The 20281-nt window shown below is 40.8% G+C and overlaps 1 protein-coding gene across 3 annotated transcripts in view; it reads right to left on the bottom strand.

The window, feature by feature from the left end:
- The window catches only part of EYA2 (EYA transcriptional coactivator and phosphatase 2), a 102271-nt gene that overhangs the window by 51039 nt on the left and 30951 nt on the right, over nt 1-20281 (bottom strand). For 2 of the 3 annotated variants that reach the window (XM_050907119.1, XM_050907121.1), the window contains exons 2-4: nt 8831-8949; nt 3571-3619; nt 2809-2951 (exon numbers count right to left, since the gene is read on the bottom strand). In XM_050907119.1, the coding sequence (XP_050763076.1) occupies nt 2809-2951; nt 3571-3619; nt 8831-8939 (301 nt within the window). In that variant the 5' untranslated portion in view covers nt 8940-8949. Of the gene's footprint in view, nt 1-2808; nt 2952-3570; nt 3620-6892; nt 6931-8823; nt 8950-20281 lie in introns of all 3 variants that reach the window. The other variant, XM_050907118.1, reaches the window with a different exon arrangement.

Raw genomic sequence — 20281 nt, 5'->3', positions numbered from 1 at the left:
TAAAAGTGTAAAAAAGCAAGTTTAGGAATTAACAATTTTTCAGCTAGATTTTAACCTAATAAACTCTTTTTCCTACACTTTCTTATAATTTTTTTTAATTATCTGCATTACCCAAACAGGTCTCTTAAATAATAGGGTCAAGTAAGTTCATCACAAATGATATTTGAGTCAGCTACATCCTGTATCCATACTCAAATGAACTTTTGCTAAGATGGGTAAACAACCATGAATATTGTTTTCAAAAACAATTTCTGAACAAATAGTTTTGTTTTAGAATTAAACAAACTCACTGACTCATGAACTTTCTGAACAGCTATCAGATACAAGCAATGATTAACAAAGCAACAGGACCTTCAGTGAAATAACCTCAAGACTTCTGTTCTCAGAGTTATCTTTTACTTGCATTATATTTTCAGCTTTGGTAGCAAAATATTTATTGGCAAGTCATACAGGAGGGTTATCGTCTATTCAGTTAGACATAACACATAGTTCAGGAACAACACGTAAGCCCTGAAGCCACAAAAATCTTTTCATTACTAAAATCAGGCAATTAAACTGACAATTTACAGGGGGAACAGCAATAGCTGAATTAAACATTGCAAGATGAAACCTCTGCTGGTAGTGAAAGGGGTTGATATTTTATTCTGAGCTGCTGCCGAGATTGTACAGCTGTATTATTAAAATAAACAGCTGAAAGGTGCGTCTTATTATGAACCCTTTGGGCATGATCCTTCCCTCCTTTGTATGCCTATTTGCACAAAACAAAAAACGGCCATTGGACACACCCTGAGTGCTGGGACTAAACAAAGACCCTGTTGATGTTCTGGCCTTGGATTTACACACTTCCCAGGCTGTTGTCATCTTTTAGCACTTGTAGGCAAACTTGCCAAAAGACAAGTGGAATTCACATGCCTTTCACCAAACATGCTGTTTTCTAGCTTAATGACTCTTAAAAGCAACAAGTCTGCATTTGCTCAGGTTGGGAATAAGTTCTCCCAGATAATGTTTTCTCTAATAAAAATCACTTTTAGCTTTAGGTGAGAATACCTGCAATGCAATTTGAGTACAAGTTAGCAACAAGATGACAATGCTGCATTGTGAAATGCAGGAAGTTTATCTGGACAGTGAATGAACATGTGTTGGTGCAAGCGTCCGGCTCCATTACTGCTGGGGAAGCGAAGGTATTTGCAAGTGTGCGCGGAGAAGCTGCTTTTCGTAACATCTCATGCTTTTCAATTACATCAGCACTCCGCATGTGAGCATTCAACCTACCCCAGCTACAATTAATCTTCAGCGAATGGGCCTTTTTGGAAGTCTAAAAATTGTTGTCAGACAGTGAAATAACTTAGCACCAAATTAATTTCCACACAATGTTCTGTTTTGTCTAGAAACTGGCCGAGTTTTATTTTTGTGCCTAAAAACAATACTGCTTCATTGTTCTTGGTTGTCAGCCAGGTGGAGTTTTTCATATGCTGTGTTGAGTATCTTAGAGAGGGTATATGGGCTGGGGGAGGGAAATCACTGCTCAAGGATGCTAAGAGGTCATCTGCAGGATTTATAAGTGGCATATGGGCCTGACACATGTATGCCCTAAAGACTCTAGGCAGTAGCAAATGGCTCTACTTTCACCTGCTCTAACAGGACAACTGTTCAGAGTTTGCCTTGGGAATCAGCCAGCTGATGCAAACACACAAGTAGCTCCAGGAAAGGGTCTAAGAACATTCCTCTCATCATCCTGGTAGAGCTTTGGCTCTGCCAAGCCCATTTCCCTGGCCTTCCAGACCACTGCATTGAATTTCCCTTCAGTAAAAGCCTTGTCAATGGCTGTATAAAAGCTTCTTGTTGGGAAGAGACACTGTATTTGCCAAGCAAACGAAGGTGTTTAAGAGCACAAGAGAAAACAGGAGCGGAAACAGAACTATGAAGCCATTTTACCGCTGCAAGACTCAGCACTCACAGGATCACCTGGGAATAAGGAGCCCAAAGCTTTCTGTTAAAGAGCTGTACCTAAGCAAGAGCAATCTCTCTTTGGTCTTTAGGAGTGGAAAGAACTTCCCAGCTCCCTCAAGAGCTCAGTATCTCCACGCAGAGCTTGAGGACACACTTAACACTTGGTTTACCAGGCATTCCTCCATCAGGAGTGCTGGTTTAACTAGTCCCCTGCCCGAATCGCCCAGCTGCTCCTGTCCACCACCGTCTCCCCACAGCTGCTGGCAAGGCTGTGCAGGAAAGCAGGGAACAAAGTTGACTGGGGTTAGAAATGTTTACTGCACCTACAGTCCATTTAGATATGAACCATCTTCCAAAACCAAAGTACTCTATCATTTCACCCATGCCTTATTCTGCTCTGTGTCTTGGTTCTTCCACAATAATATACAAAAAGTTTTCTTAAAGTAGCTTGTATCATCGAAACTCCAAGAAGAATCAAGGAAGGCAAAGTATAGTTTACCTAAATATCATATTTACTGCAAGAGACTTTGTCTTGGCAGTGAGTCATGGGAACACTCACCAGCTATTACTCCTAAGTGGCACATCCTACTGAACCTGAGTTTCTCATGCTGTCTCATATCCTACTACTGACTGGCTCCAAACTTACCTAGCTTGTAAGATCATAACCCACAAGATGAAGAGCTGATAGTTCACAGTAATCCTAACATTTTTAACCAAGTCAGATTTTCCTCTAAGCCTAAGAAGAGAACATTGCCAAGATAGAAATGACCTTTCATTCTAAAGCTTAAGACTTGAAATACATTTTTCTAGGAGCAAGAGGACAATGTCCTCAAAGGTAACACGACGTCGAGTACTCACTGTAGGAGGGTATGCCATAGGGCTGCCCCGGAGGAGGATAGGCAGTGTATGCAGCAGCCTGCTGGATTCCCGTGCTGTACTGAGTCTGTCCATACGTTGCCATTGTTGGGAAAGATGGGACTGTCACTATATGGGGATAATGTCTATTCAGAACAAGAAAACAGAAGGTCTAAGGCAACAGTTACTGTACGTGATCTTCTAGAGCACATGTAGAACATTTCTAGACATGTTGATAAAATAAGCATGATGGTGAATATTTTGGGAACTCAGAACTGACTAGACTGGGGCAAAAGTTTGTTTCAGTATACGGCTCCTGATATTAGCTATTAGATTAAGATACCTAAATGCATGGGCACTTCAAGACTGTGCAAAGTATGTGCAATTTAAAAAAAAAAAAAACCAAAATAAAATCAACACTCTGATTTTTCATGTTTCATTTTGAGTTTGCCAAACAAGCGAGTGTCATGGGAAACCTCTGACATTTCAACATATTCCTCTGTGGTCACTCATAAACACAACAATATTCAAACTGATAAGGTTTGGATTCCCAGGCGTACAATGTATAGTACACAGTACCTCAAACCTTCTTTCGCTCCATATCTAACAAGATTAAGAACCAGTTATTTCACTGGGCCAGAGACGTGTAGGGGAACAGGTGGATGGGCTTAAGGCTAATGCTTTTTAAGGTGACAGAAGTCTGCACAAAATGGCTGTTCAGCAAAACATGGTTTTTAAATTACAGCACTTGGCACGAGCACTCACTTTGCGGAGTACAGATGGAGAGGACACTGTGGTGCTGCTTTGCTGCTGCCTGGAAAACAAAATTAAAGGGTCTTAGATTTTCATCATGTCCTGTTCTATGGCCAAGCTGATACCACTGTTTTTACCACTGCTGGTTTGAGAAAAATATACAGGAATTAGAAGACTTTGTTTTTAGTGAATCTCCACAAACTGAAGTAGGTAAGAAAGTTATCCTCCACTTAAAAACAAACACAGATTTAGTTTTTAACTGATTGATACTGATTGATTGAGCTACCAGTTGCTTCTTCTCATGGGACTGATAACAATCATCAAGCTGGGCTCTGGTGGGATGACTCATATGCTAAAGGCTATAAAAGCAACTACTATGATTACTGAAGTGATTTAAGCTCACTGGACTTTTTGCCCTTCTGCTTTTTTTGGTACTCTCCTAGACCATGACTCACTTTCTTTAATGTTCATTAAAATATATCAAATAAAAAATCAATATTAAAAATACAACATTGTAAATCTCCTTACTCTTGAATTTTTTTAGTTAACTATAACCTACACCTTATTGACCTGCCAGCAATCAAAATATTAAACCAGTAGAAAATGTATCACACAGGTTATATGCGCAGGATGCCTTCCAACGTACCAAACAGTTGTGTCCTGCAACACTACCAAAGAAAAATGTGCCACCATCTTTATTTAGAGATAAATTTAGGTTTAATTAATTAAAATTTCAAAAACACCTAAATTAAAACCTGCAAGTTGTCTGCAAGTTGTACTGAAAACATCATACCTAAATGCCACCATGAGTATTATGCAGGTTGCCTCCATAATGCCATCCAAATTTTGCTTCTCAGTTCCTGGCTGGAGCTGTTAGATGTTATTACAACACTACAAATACCAAAACACCCTCACAATCATCAATAATGACATTAGGCACAACAGATTCAGCCTTTCTATCTGCTGGCTGCATCAATGAACACACCAGACTAACTGCACACAGCTTCTCCACGCAGGGAGAACACCAAGCCTCACGTTGTCCGCTGACGGCAGCGTCACCACCCTTGACATTGGCTGCTGGCATCTATAGTGTAATTTGTTACACGGGATAGGAAATATCACCCAATCTCATGCAGAAGATGATCTCTCAACTCCAGGCGCACATGATGGGTGGAAAGAAGATTCCTGCAGTGCCCCCGATGCCTGCACATTGCTACCGCCAGGCAGGAAACATCTGCAGTGCCGTCCCATGGGTCGACAGGGACATACCCGCAATGCTGTAGATGGATTGTCTTCAGTATGAAGTTGTCCAAACAGCACCACTTCTTTTGTTCAGCTGTTTGTAAGTTGGTGAATTAAACATTTAAACCATGTTTTATTTAATGAAATATGCAAGTACATATAAAGTCTAAATACATGCAAATAGTCCTATGGGTTTGAGTCACTTGTTATGCCATAAACACGGAGAGAACGTCCAAAAAGATCCAACACGCTCAGATATGAAATGTTCATTCCTGATTTAACTCTTTTGAAATTGTTCTTCCCTACACAACCCTTTTCCACAACATTTTACATGGCTTTATCATTTTACACCATAACATGGAGATTACACCAAACTATTTTTAAAAACACAGCCATTTAATCTGATATACATTTTTAAATGAAATCTCATTTAAAAATGTATTTTTAATCTTTGTTCACTTGTTTATGGAAAAACCCCAGTGGAGGTGCATGAGTTCTGACTAAAAATATTAATTACTACATATTATTCTTTTTTAAAATGTTAATTTCTATAACGTCTACTATATGTAATAATAATACTGAAAATATTAATTACAAGATTTTAAAAAGAATGTTAATTTGTATAAAGTTTACTGTATATTATAATAATAATAATAATAATGAAATTCTAAATTTCCTAGGAAACATAATACTGAACTTAGTAAGACTGAGCTGAATTTCCTAGGAAACAACCACATTTGATTAAAAGATGGAAACATCTAAAATGCACACTTTCTTCAAAAAGGAAGCCCTTTTTTCACAAACTCTGACATCTTCAGAGATAACTTTATTCAAAATAAATAAATAAATAAAAAATCCATGTACTCCTTTCTCTCTTCTCCAGGATAATTGTAGTTATTTAATAAGAACTACACATTAGGTTAGAATAGATTAAAAAATGTGAAAATAAAGGAGTCTGTGCTTAGGTGCTTACTGAACTCTTTCCTGAATCTGAGCACAAATAGCCTTTTTTTGGTAATGTTCCCGAGCCTCTCGGCTCTCTTCCCAGCAACCTGTCACCCAGCCGAGTGCCTGCAAGCTGACTGTGACCACATTCTTGCCCTATACCTTCCTTTAAGAGTCTCCCAACCGCTTCACGTGCAGTATCAGAGCAGTATTGTTGCTTTAGGGAAGGTGGCTCTGGTAACAAAGGCACTGACGACTGTGGTGAACAGGTTTCAGAGTGAGCTGGCCACGACTGCATCGACACTGCTGCTTATTATTATGAGAAAAACCCAGCCTGGGTACATCTATGAGCAGCAACAGACCCCAAGAGTCATCTGTCCACAAGCCTATGCGCTGGACTCTAGTGTCTTTCTTAGTGCCATGCTGGACGCCTCTTCCACCCCCCTCCTCTCCTCTCTGGGTATGAAGAAGAAACAGAACAAACGGCCAAATACAGCCACTGTGATCAAATATACTTTCATCACCCACTCTTTGCTCTTCCTCCTCCAAAGTGCTTTCCTATGCCATATCCCTCTCATTGCACCCTCCTCCACAACAAATTCAAGCCTCGTGCCCTTTCTGATCCCACCTCTCCTAAGTTGTCCCCTAGTTCTGCCAGAGCTCTCCCTCTGGCCGAGTACACCCACAAAACACTGCAGAAGGGCAAATATGACAGCTACAACCCCCTTGTGTCCTCCTCCAGGGTCCCCTGCAGACACTGGCTGCTCTCTGCACTGATCCCTTTGCAAAGGACAGCTCAGGCAGGAGGAGAGTGTGCCAGGAGAGGGACCGTGAAACCTATACAGCCCTAATTGCTAATAGAATCACCCTAATCACTGACAGAAACAAAACCGTAAGGACTTCTGCTTCATGCTCGTACAACCCTGAAATACCTTAGAAAAGTAAAACCCACCACAACCCTCCCTTAGTTCCTCTACCTATAAAACGTGGGTAACAGTAACCTATTTCCCAAGCAACAGGCAGAGAGGTTTAGTTTAAAAAAAAATAAAAAAACTGACAAAGGATAGTGTTACACAAATGTACATATTCATTTACACATACAGATATAGAAAAAAAAGATTGGTTTTAAATCCAAAGCTGGGCTTACCTGACTCACCTTCAAACTCACTATGAAAAATTTGCTGACTTACCTGAAAGAAAACAGTTTAGACAATTAGATTTTTAGATCGTGAAAACAAAAACTATACCATTTCTGACACACTGTCCGCATTACCAAACAGAATTGCATTGAAGAAATACACTTTTTTAGTTTTCATTCATTTAATTCATAATGCCTTTTACATCTGAAAAACAGCAGAACAGACACTTTGAGCATAAGCTTAATTTCTTTTCTATTTGAAAAACATTACCTCTTCAAATTTTTTATTTTTGAAAGAGGTAAGTACAGAGTAAATACGTTTGCCAAGAATGCCAAGTGGGAATTTACTGCATGTGAATATGCAATATGCTACTGTCACTGCCAAAAAAAGGCAAGTTAAACCTACATGTGTTTCTACCCAAAAGTGTAGGACTACAGGCAAAATGTGCACTTGAAAATTATATTGATATAATTGCACCTCTCATGATAAGCACTCATGAAAATAGCAGGCCAGACATCTATGTGGACATCTACATAAGTAAGTATTGTGACTAGACTTGCTAAAATTAAAACTATATGTGTAATACAGAGCATACATTTGTGTGCATTTATTGCATTAAAAGCTCTGGCAGTCTTAGACTTGACAAACACACAAGTATTCTCCTGTTCTTCAAATTAACAAGAAGTATTTTCAAGGCAAAGAGCATAATCTTGGTAGCACAGGGGATCATTCTGTAGAAAAATAACCATAATATTTCTATAAGAAACACATCAACATGAGCTGTCACTAGCAAAGTGCTGTCCAGCAGTACAACTGCTATGTTGGCTCTTATTTATATCGCAAAATAACAAACAGTTCCTGCACCTAGAAGTTTACAAAATGATGTATTTAAAAAATCATTTCTAGCTCTAATCTTTTCTGCAAACACGTACAATTAAAAGGATGTTTCCTTTAGATTGTTATCCCTTTGACGGCTCTTGTAAATAGGCAGTCATGATGTACGTGATTTAATCATGCAATTTCTAATGCCTTAGCAAACATGCAAGCAAAACATCTCCTTGGCTTCTAAGAGCCTATAAATGAAGGGTTAAACATACTACTAAAACATAATAGCCAGTGCCTTTTCCTAACTCCCCTCTAACAGGAAGGCTGACAGATCCTGACCGCAGCAAACAATAGCTGGGATTGTACTAGCAAGAACTAGTTCAGCTGCATCACTTGCCAATAATTTTTTTAGCAGATTTAACATTCTTCTGTTTCCTTCACTTGAACAGTATGACGGGGGAGGGGGGGGAGGAGGAGGAGGAGGAGAAGAGCAGATAAATTTCCATCAGAGCCTCAACCACTGAAAGAATTTGTCCTTGGTACCTGCCAAATGTGAAACTTCATACCAGAGGCCAGCAGGGCTAACTGTTTGGAGATGATAGCAATGATCTCAGAGCAATGCAAACTGGGGACAGAGCTGCTTTGGCAAAATGTTTTCTGGCTGCACGATACGTTGTTGGGCCTGGGAGCCCTCACACTCCCCACCCCAACAGCAGCAGCACAGCCATTGAAGCCCAGGGCTCACGTTCACACCACCACTGGGGCTCTAGTGGGGTCCAAACAAAAACTACCAGCTCTACACAAAATATGTTTTATACCTGCAATTATTGCAGTGGAGCAGACATATACATGCATGTGTGCGTATGTATGCACCTACTATACACAGATATATATCTACATATAAAACATTTCAATTCCATTTGCATTCAAACCATTGCTGAACTAAAGGATTCAGCCACAACTGGAGTGTCTATGAAAAAATACTCAAAAATCTCAGTTGCACATATACTGTAGAACTAATTGTCAGAAGCAGAGGCCTTGCAAGTGGCCAGTTCCCTTTGGTTAACACATATACACATTATGTTAAAGCCAATAAACAGTAACCAAAAGAGGCAGCCTACCTTCTATGTCATCTGGAGCCGTGGCATAAATGTTAGAAAGGTTAAGCTTCAGTCTGTCAGGGCACTCTCTATTTACAGTCAGGCTGGGTGATATCACTAGATCTAGCATTTCCTTATACCTAAAGGAAAACAAAGGAAAAATATAATTTATTCATTAATTATGCATGCTTACTAATGATTCAATTTTTTTTCCCTAAGAGTATAAATATTAAAGCTGATTACCTAAACCCAGGCTTCATATAAATTCCACATAATAACATTCACTAAAGTTTTCATCAAAGGGAAATGCTGAATTAAAATGCAGTACTTGCTCCCTTGGAGATTACACCCATCTGATTAACACTTTCCCTTTCTTCCTGCATTTTGCCATATGAAAACTAAATTTCCTGATCTCTCATATGCCATCTGAGCAAGAATGTACACGTCAGTGTCCAGTGAGGCTCCAGAACAGACTATTAAGGGCTGAAAATGAAGTTGAGGGCAGTTAACAGCATTATCTAGTCTTACGAGATAATAAGGTTAGTACTGGTGATAGGATCAGTTTTCCAGGGGACACCTAATCCAGGCACCTAACTACAAGGTCCTGACCAGCAGGTGGCAGTGATACAAGGACAGTCCCTTTCACATAAATAACCTCATCTGATTTAACCAAAAATTTCAAATGAACAATACATAGGACTTGAGTCTCCAAAGAAAAACATAATTGTTTGTGTGTGCACATGACCTACACTATAATGAAAGCTTACAAACTCTGTATTACACAAACAGTCCAGAAAAGAGAATGACTAAATCGTTATTTCAGACCCTATGCACAACATGAATAGGTCTATTCATCTAAATACCACTATTTTCAATATATGTGTCTAACTCCAGCTATACACCTTTTCAGAAGTGAGCTCCAAAGACATTTGCTTGAAATAGAGCTGCTTGCTTCCCTTGGAAGTGTTGGATGTTTTGGATGGGTACAAAGTATGGCATTAAGTGCATAGATTTGCATACCTATGTTTTCAAGTTTGGGTAAAGACAACAAAGTGAGTACAGTAAAGAAACCATGTGTTACATTAGATAGCTGCACAATGGCCTTCATGCAAGGCAGATTTCCTGGACACCTTTACCCCCATAATGTTCTGCCCTTGTCTCCTGTGCCACCAATGCCTGCAGCTGGAACTGTGAAGAACCCACTGGCCAAAGAAAATGTGAAGGTAAATTTGTCAATTAATTGTATTTATTTTTTTTAAATACACACAATAACCTATTTGGATTTTCTAAGACTACACCAATGTATTTTGCAGCTTTTGGTTCAAGTCCAGAACAAATGATGAAAAGAGGAGGACTCAAAGATGCTATGCCCTTCTTTGCTTTCTGCAGCCACATAGAGTACGTCCTTACTTCAGTCCCCCGGAGGCTACTGGGGGTAATTAGGACTATTAGAGAAAAGCGTAACTCTGCTCTTGGACAGAGCAGGGCCCAGGCAAGAGCAGATGGGAGAGAGGGCATATGGTGGTAAGTGGATCCAAGGCACCTGGCTGCAGCCTGCCTAGGCTCCCCTTTCCACTCAGCACTGAACACACTACCTGCAAAGGCAGCTAGCACACCCCTGCTCTCAGGCTGGGACCTATCTGAGCTGGACTATAAAGGTAGCAGATGGCATGGCAGCAACAGGCCGGTAGCAATCCATAGCACACCTAAAACATCACGAAGTTAAAGACAACAGCACATAAACCTGAAATCTTGACACTGGGCTTCTGCAATATTAATCTATGCACTTCTGGGAGAAGCAAAGAGGTTTGTTTTGATTTTCTGTTTAAATACCACTGTATGACTTTACCAGCTTTGAGAAACAGAGAACAATAAACCACATACTTTTTATCTGAACCTCTCCAACCACTTTTACAAAGCCTGCAAGTCCCTGCGAGGGAGGGTAAGCATTGTTATGAACAGGCACAAACCAGATGAAGTATTTTACCTGTAACTTAACAGCAAAGACCAAAGTTGAGTTCATTTTCACTTTCCCCACCTAACAGCTGGGAAGGCACTCTGGCAGTGCAGAAAAAGCTTCCACGCTCTGTGAATTTGCAGAATTGCCAAAAATGAGTATGAAGAGGCATAACCATGTACAATATCCACAGCCCCAGTCCTCCTTTCTCCAAATGGCATCTGGGCTCCTCTTGTCTGCCTCCCTTGGAAATACATGTGGTCATATGCATTTTCACCACCAATGTAGCCTCAAGTCCAGAGGTTGGTAAAGGCTTCCTGATTACATGCCACGAAGGAGACCTTAAGTCATCAGTGAATAACCCATGGGTAGAAATACAGTACTCTGAATCCAATACTTCTGAGATCAATGCTCCCTCACTGCTGTGTGTTACAGATTTGCTAAGAAAACAAGAATAGCACAAAAATCAGTGTTGCTTTGCAGCTGGAGGATCTTCCTTGCCAGTGGGCCTCAAAAGGCTCCACCTTCAGATGTGTCCCTGTAAGACAAGCACAACTGCCTCCCCCTCCCTGCCTTAGATACAGACGCTAAAGCACAGCAAGACAGAAGCAAAAATGCAGGCGCACAGGGGCCACCAATTGTGCCCACAACCAGTGTCCATGCTACCAACTGCATGGAAATGCAACGAGGAGTCAGATTTGTACAAGGATACCAAAAATAGTCCCTAGCTGTAAAAATTACTCCCTAAGTGACTCAGTCTAATGGCAGAGCCAAAACAGCAATCCAGGACTCCTGACCTAACCCTAAACAAAACACAGCCCATAAGAGACTTTACTCCGTCCTAATAGCACTGGAGGAAGCTATGCTCCAAACTGGTACCTGCAGACAGAGGCTTTACCGAAGCACACGTGCATCCGCTTCACAGGCAGTCTCAGGCATGGGAGAGGCAGGCAGATGCCTCAGAGCCACATACTGTCAAGGCAGTAAGGGATGGTCATGGCCCTTCTGCTTGCTTTGCTTATGCCAGAGGAAAGAGAGATTTTTCTCCTGAAACAGCTAACCTCCCTCTTTTGCTGGCACAGCCAGGCTGCCACAGAGAAAAAGAGTCAGGAACATTTCTGTGGTGCTTACTTCTCAGTGGGGAGGAACAAGGTCTCTCCTACAAGCAACTATGGCTCCTAAGGCTCTCTTAAAAGCAGCAGGCTGGGCAGGGGCTCTTTTCCCAGAGGAATTACTTTATTCAAATCCATTGGCACCCAATTAAATTTTGTTTGCATGGCTGAGAAGGCAGGGTTCAGTTTTATGCCAGGTATTCCTTTCCACTGTAACCAATGTCCAATTTTTTTTCCCCTTATTTCCTTAATGCTATACCTGAATTGAGGAAAAGCACTGCTGTCCCAGATCCTGTCAAGCTGGGGAAGTTCTACATTGTTTCTCAGATAACACATGCCCTTCAGCATAATCCAAAACCCCATCATTCATGACACTGCCCAGACTGTTGCCAAATGAATGGGAGCAGATGTTTAAAGGGAAATGATCTTTTATAATGATTAATGCACTTTAATTACATCATTGTTCAGAGATTTCATTAGCTACTCTCTGACTGATGATTTTTCTACCGGTTTTGTTCTGTTCACTTTTATATTCACAAAGTCACACCACACTTCCCTGTATTTGTTCTATAACATTTTCCTGAGTTTTTTTCAGCTTCCATTTTTCTTTAGAGTATGTATTAGTTGCATGTACAAACAGGTAACTGCTCACAGAAATGCCTGTCTGGTTGTGCATGTCATATATGTGTTTGCGTCGTTAGTGGCTTTGCCTGTTTTGCACACACCATTTACCGATTTGTTCATGTGCATTTCTTGCTTATGTACTTCTTCATAGAGTTTCTGAAATTCCAGTTTTAACGATGGCAAACTACAGAAAATCTTCAGTAAAATAATGGAACCAGGATGGTATGGAACACAGTAAATGACATGCTGGAGTGCAACTGATGAAAATATCAGGTCTTTGTTTGCTTGCTTTTTAGAGCAAAAACATTTTCTGGCTTAAGTAATGTACAGTAAATCAGTAATAAAGTTTGCTGAATATGAGCTTTTATTAAAACCAGTGATGGCAGTATCTAGCATGTTGGGCTGACAGACATCTGGAAGAGCTTTTGGCTTGTATAATTAAGAAGAACCTTGTGTGAATTTGGTGCTCAGCTTTTCCATTAGAATCCCCTACTCAAAAAACAATATTTTGCCCTGAAAGTTGGCTCACAAAATCTCTGCCAAGAACAGAAACTTTTCTCTTTACTAATGTTTAGGAAGGAAAAAAGAAAAATAAAAGTCTCTCTCAGTCATTCTGAAGCTAGGAATGCCAAATTAAACATTTTAAGGTTTCAAATTTTTGATCGAGGTGTTGGGGTAACCTACAAATCATGTTTTCTTTTACAATGATGTTTTGAAGGCAGTGATTCCAGACCCCAACTCAAAACACTCAAACGTGCGCTTGAAGATCAAACCATTGAGCGACCCCATCTCTCTCCAGCAAGGTACTCAAAGATGGGCGTAAGTGCAATGCCGAAGCGGGACCCAGTGTGCAGACTGAGTCAGCAAGTGCTCTGGGTACTGATGGTGATAAGAACTTGATGGATAATATTTTGAAAGGATGAAACTGGAAACCACCATGGCATTGTGGGCAGATGCAACCACACCACAGCTCTGCTCAGCACAGCTGAAAGGCCAGAAGGCAGCAGCAAGAGATGAAGGAGACTCCTTCCAAAGCTTGGACCTCTACTGCTCAGGCATAATTTAAAGCACCTCTCAGTCTCCTCTAACTTGTTTTTAACATCCTCCCCACAACACACTAAAGGCGTCACCTCAGGACCACGGGCATTTCCATCCTCACTGCGGAGGCAGCGGACTTGTTCCTGGGAGTCTGCATATTTCACTCGTCTCTACTCCATTTCTGGGGTGGGAAGATAGTATTCTGGCTTCAATATGTACAAGTACATGAAGTGGAACAAATGTTCAAAAGAGCACTTCCAGAGCGTTTTCAGTACATAAGACACCTGGGTAGTAAGTAGTACCAGGGTAAACTCAATGGCCAAGTGAAGAAGAGATTTCAGAGGGAATGTGTGCAAGGAAGAGCAGAGCATTTGCCCCATAATGACAGCAGTCTGTAGGAGGGTATTTGAGCAACAGGAGGTTGACGGTACAGTTAGAAAGGACATACCAGGAGTAAAAGACAGTATGGGGGAAAAAAAGCTGGCATGGTTGTGGAAAAAATAAAGAGAATGAGCTCTGCACCTGCCATCAGTGGAGGAACTAATGAGTTAGGAGTCCCGCAGAATGAAGTAGGTGAGAAACGAAAGACAGGACTCCTGCCCTTGGGAAAAACCTGCCAAATCCTACAATGGGAAAGACAAGATACTTTAAGGGAGTAAGAAACTGCAAAGAAAGTTTTCCATGAGGGGAGAGGCAAATCTAGAAGTGACTCTCCGTGCAACAAACCCATGCGATGATCTCAAGAACTTTTACTCGTATCTGGCTAGAAGCCAAATACAAGCTTAAACCACTAGATCTTCCTAAACATATGCATATGCCAACACAGAGCCCTAGGCAGGAGTGGTACAAGCCCAGTCCTCTGCTTTTAGCTTTGCTGGGAAGGGGAGGAGTAGAGACAGAGATTGCAGCCTAATTGCAAGAGTAACACTTTTGTCTTGCTTCCATGACTTTATCTGGTTTTAATTACTTGATCAACTGCTTTCACCTTTATTCTCCTCAAAAAATGGTGCAGATTACTAAGGAGAAATCTGCAACTTTGACTCCAATGCTACTCATCATAAAAAAGACGACAGTCTGATTCCCCGCTTTGTTTTAGAAGTGAATTACTAAAAGGTAACCGCAAAAAAAGTGTAAAGATGGCTTTCTCAATCTCTGATTCAAAGAAAACAAACAAACAAACCAACCTCCAATCCTAAAAAGTTTGCCTTTCCTCCATTCCTAGGAAATACAAGATTTGTTGTAATTTTTTTCCACATGGGTAAAATTTTCAAAAGCACCTGCTATGTCTCATTAATTTTCATTGGGAATTAAGACTTCTACTGTTTTAACTCCTTGGGAAGCATGGCAGCTTAGCCAGCTTTGCCAGGACTAACTGGTTGCAAAATTACGCTCCCCATTTTACTCCGCTTCTCCACAAAAAAAGGAATCATTCATAAGCAGGGAAAATGCTATTATCTTGCAGCCACCTTCCAGGTGGTATAATAATAGGGAATCTCCCGTACTAAAGATTTTGGCTACTTCTATCCACACATATCAAAAGCAGAGGAAAGTAATTTCATTTCCTCTGTCAGTACATTCCTCCTCACACTGTTAGGACGTTTTCTCTCTATCTATAATAGATCCTTTGTTCCTTCCATTTCAAGAACTCAAAAATACTTCAGCAGGTGAAAACCACGACACTATCTTCTCTTTTACAATGAATCTTAGCTCATCCACAAGTACATCTGATAGACGTGTGCAGGAAAGGCCTGAACAGGCAAAGTTAAACCTGAGCTGGCATAAATGCTCATGTACAAGACTGACAGTACAGCCATGATGACAAGATATCCTTTCAAGGTGACCTGCAGGGCAGCGTGCCTCAGGCTGTTTATATTCCTGAGAGCTGCCTTTCGCTGATGTAATCGGACAATAAAAGCAGCAGTACTTGTCTGGATTTATCATTGCCTAGCCCATTCCAGACACAAACATAAGGGGACTCATAGTAGTACGGCTTGTAGCACAGAACCTGGGGGTGGGGGTACATAGTTGCATTATTGTCCAGCACATATCATCTCAGGCTAAGGATTAAACCAAGAGGAACAAGAGAAAAGTTACACAGGCAAGGGACAAAGCACATCAGACTGAAAACAGAAATTAAATTGAGGTGTAGTGAGGCTGCTCAAGATGACAGGCACACTGCTAAGCCTTCTTGCAACTGCTGACCAGATTGAGTCAAGTATGAGAGATGAGGAAAAAATAAACAGGTGAGACAAAGAAGGAGCTGGGGGTGTGTATTGGCTAAACTTGAGCCCACAGCAAGAAAAATCTTCATTTCAACTGAAGCAGGATGCCACTGGCTTTCTGAAAGAGCTGGGGAGAAAGTGCCATCTGAGCAGCGCCTTTGTGTGGCTCAGAGAAAGCTGGGCAGAGGCTGCACACAGAGCATGCAGGGACACCCAAGCCCTCCCTGGCCAGAGGACAGCGGTCTCAAGCTGCGCTTCTTCGCATCCCCTCATCACTCCCCTTGTGTACATACTGTCACCCAGTTTTTAAATCTTACTGTTGGTCTTCCAAAACGTTCATCTTTTGTTTAGTCCAGCACTTGAATAGCTGGCCATAAGGTTATGTTAAAAAAACCGACAACTCTAACGAAATAAAATAGATACACACGTAGTGCTTCAGTTAAAAAACAAAAACACCACCACAAAAACAACAATCTCAAAACTTGAAGAGCACAAGCACCCAAGTAAGACCTGGATCACAAACAGGTTTGTTAATTCAGCAGTCAAATGGAAAACTTTTCACAAAGAAAAACAGCCCTTCCTTTTCCATATTAATTCTGTGTACATCTAAAATGATTCACTTCACATAAGAAAAACATTGGTTTGGGTTTACACTAAGATTTTCAAATTCCTTTTTTTTTAAATGTGTTAATTCTAAACAATTTTAAGAAAAATAACTGAGAAAATAACAAAATAGACCATTTCTGTCACACTTCTGAAACCACTATTGTTTAAAAATACTCAAAGTATTCCAACAGCTTTAAAATCCTTCCCCACATGGTTTTTTTGGTTTGGTTTTTTTTTTTTTTTAAATGAGAAAGTCTTTTTGATAGAAATTTTACTTTCACTGGTAGTTTTCTGTCTTGCTCTAACCCATAGACCAGACAGTAAAAAACAGATGAAAAATCCTGTCTCATGAATTTTTTGAGCCAACTTCACTTTTTTTTTTTTTTTTTTTTTTTTTTTTTTTGAGGAAAGCCTGCCTTAAGATTATTGAGTGCTTAGGACTGGCAAAAATAATTGCATGCCTTGTTTCCCTGGAAGTCCTGAATTTCCAGAAGTGTTGGCTTGCTTCACCAGGCTTCATCACCTGCTATTCTAGACTGCTCTTCAATGATTTTATTTTTTTTTTTTTAAACATGCTGTTTCTTTCTTGTCTCAGACCTGTTGATTTTAAAAAAGCAGGCTGTCTTCATATAAATAAATGTTCTTCCTACTCCTAGCAAGGCTTCACTACTCCCTTCTCCAAGTGCTCCCTCCCCAACCCCCATGCTGCAGACACAGAGCAATACTGAGAAGAAAGGAGGGAGCCGGGCTGGGCTGTGATCCCCCCCCTGCACTTCCTGCAATTAACTCGGGAAGAGATTGAAGGAAGATAGACCAGGGGAAGCATCAGCATTTTCTGGTTGAGCAGTCCAAGGTAAAGGGGATTCAGTGCACGTAAAAACAAACAAGACGAGCTACCTTCACTGTTTGTTATGAAGGCACAGTCTGAAAGGTACCTTGAAAATTCAACGTGAGCTAATGATGGGGTTCACGCCACAGACTTTCAATCTGGCAGCCTAATCAGGAAATACATTATATAATTGCTTTGAGTCACTGGGTTTTTTAAAATTAATTTCAACACTAGTATTTCACTTAGAATAAGTCAAAGTGAGAAAGTTGAATTTTTCAGAATGCCTTTTTTGTGTGTATTAAACCTGTTTGCTAAATGGAGCAACATTTGCAAAAGATCTTATTATTCCAAATAATAAAATTACTCAGCTGTCTTACTGTGGACAATCAAGTACCACACAGAAGAGACTAAGTTGGTAAAGAAACACTACAAGCTTACAGCCCACACTCATTTGAAAAATAAAATTGTATGTGTATACATACATATATATGTATACACACAAACATGCATAAATAATCTCTTCCAGTTTCCACATTTCTCTTTGACATTCACAAGCTTTTTAATTCCATTACACCTCTTCCTATTCAGATCCCCCAAGTGTGCCAGGGCTGCATGCAACTGCAGAAAACCACTCTGGCAGCTCCAGCTGCAGAATTATGGCCCATAACGCAAAACAACTGCCTCCAAAGACAGGGCTTCACAAACCAGGTACTGTAGGGTCCGGCTCATGAGACTTATTTGTCACTACTTAGACACCTCTTTCCACTCTGAAGAACTATGCTTTTTATCCCTTCTCTTCAGAATCACAAGGGCTAAAAATCTCACTTAAATGTAAATCACAAAAATATGATTTAAGAAAAACAATGAGATTTGGAATGAGGAAATAACAGCTGATAACTTAGATATTCATGCTGAAATTATCTGGGTTCTGTTACAGGAGTGTGCAAGAATGTGTTTTGTCTTGTAGCCTACTTGTTACTTTTATGTCAAGTCAATGATTTCATCTAGCTTTGAAATTTTTGGAAAAGGAGCTCAGAGAAACTAAGACGTCTACAATTCTTGAACAACAATAACCTCCACGGAGAAGAAAACCTAAAGAAAACAAATAAAATAACTCCTTCCACAAATTCTGCAGTACTTGGAACCAGCAGAGTCGTGGGGTGTGTAGGATGAGACCACAGAAAGGATGGGCGCGGGCAGTAGTGCGCTCTGCCACACACCCCATGCTCCACGCAAGAACAGATGAAAGCAGTTACTCTACCTGCCGCTACTGCAGGAGCTATCTACATGCAATTGCAGAAAAACCATAGATTTAACTGCACTAAAAGCAGCACAATTCTGACATGGAATGAGGAAAAACTTTTATGTTCTAACATACCTTTTCACTGGGATAAACATGTATTTTGCCGGGCCTTTAGCAGGCACCTGGCTAATTCACAGGGGGAAGCAAAACAAAAGGGAAACCCAAACAGGGTTATGATGGGTATCATAATGGATAATTATCATACCTGTTTCTTAAAATGTCAAACTTTTCCAGCCATGAAGCTGCCTCCTCATACACAAAGACATGAAAGATTCTTTCCGTTGCCCACAATCCTCCTCTGAGCATGCTCCCCCACGTCCACGCTAGTGGCTCACCTCCACGTTTGCCACCATGGGACTGAGGCTAGTACTTTTACACTGTTTTGTCTCTCCATTTTTTTTTTTTTTTTTTTAAATCACTTCTTGCCAGTAGGGTTTGAACCTGATTTTTGGCTTGGTTTTTGGTTTGGTTTTTTTTTTTTTCCCCCTCACTCAGTTTTCTGCTTTACACATGCCACGGTGAGGAAGGAGTAGCATCTATGTTTGCACATGAAACTGTGGTCTTATCAGCAGAAAATTCATTCTCAGGAGTGAACACTGCTGTGTGTGTTTGCAGAGCTGGGGCCTTATTTTGTAAAACATTCATATTAACACACTGTAACGTAAAGCAATTACACAAGCAAAACTAAGCAGCCAGAAACTACTTCAGCTCTACCAGACCAAGGCGAAATGGAGACAATAAAGCACTAAACATCACAGAAGAACATCTGGTTCAAAAAGTAGTGAAAAATCACAAGTGGAAAAACAGACCTTTCTTTTCCCACCTGTGGAGCTTTAGGTACACTCACCCAGACTCCAGTGGCCAAGTTGCAGCATGGCATGAGAACACCTATTTTTAGGTAATAATTTGTGTAAAACTATGTATTTGATGCAGCAAGTACTAACTTCTGTAAAACTATATCCAATGCAGCAGGACAAGACAAAAGTCATCACAAGTTGCAGAGGGCTCAGGAGGGAAAGCACCATGCAAACAGCACACAAAAGCCATCGCAGACATGCCTGAAGCAGCAGAGAGCTACTACGGCAGCTACAACTGCTGGCTGGGTACATCCATGAGTTACGGGGCAACATTAATTCTCTCATCACACACACAACCCATTTCGAGCCATGTGCCCCACTCAGGAGCCCTTCACCATGTTTCAGTTTGAGCTGAACATTAGTAGGAACTTCATTTTTCCTTCTGCTACTCAGCAGTCAAGGGAAGGAAGACAGGAGCTGGATAGTTTCTTAACACCAAGAGAGACGAAGAGTGTTTCACCGCAGTGAAAGTTGGCCATTAGCTGGAACGAGTGCCAAAGGGAAACATTTTCCAGGAAGTTTAGTGCCGGACAGCTTTACCTTGGGGAGAGGAGTGCTGGCTGCAGGGAGTGCCGGCAGCTGTCTTTCTCCGCAGATGGATGGCTTCACATTGTTGTGGATTTAAATGTGCGTGGTTACCCATAAACATTTATACCAGCCAGATTCTAAAGAAGAACTCCTGATTCAAAGGGTAGCGATGCATCATTAATGAAGTTTCCACAGAAAAATGAATGTACTAGAAAATACTTGCCCACAATGTTTGAGAGGTAACGGTCTTAATAAAACCCACAGGTAATTGTGTGCTGGAAAGGGTGGCGTAACACAAAGCAGCTACTGAGTTCTTCCAATATGGAAAGCACTTTTTTTTATCCCCTTTGACTGGACCACGTCAGACCCAGCACCGCTACCACCGCTGCGTAAATA

This window comes from Gymnogyps californianus, chromosome 17, assembly GCF_018139145.2.
Source record: "Gymnogyps californianus isolate 813 chromosome 17, ASM1813914v2, whole genome shotgun sequence".
NCBI lineage: Eukaryota > Metazoa > Chordata > Aves > Accipitriformes > Cathartidae > Gymnogyps > Gymnogyps californianus.
The sequence above is the reverse complement of the archived record's forward strand: the minus strand, read 5'-3'. Positions and strand labels throughout refer to the sequence as shown.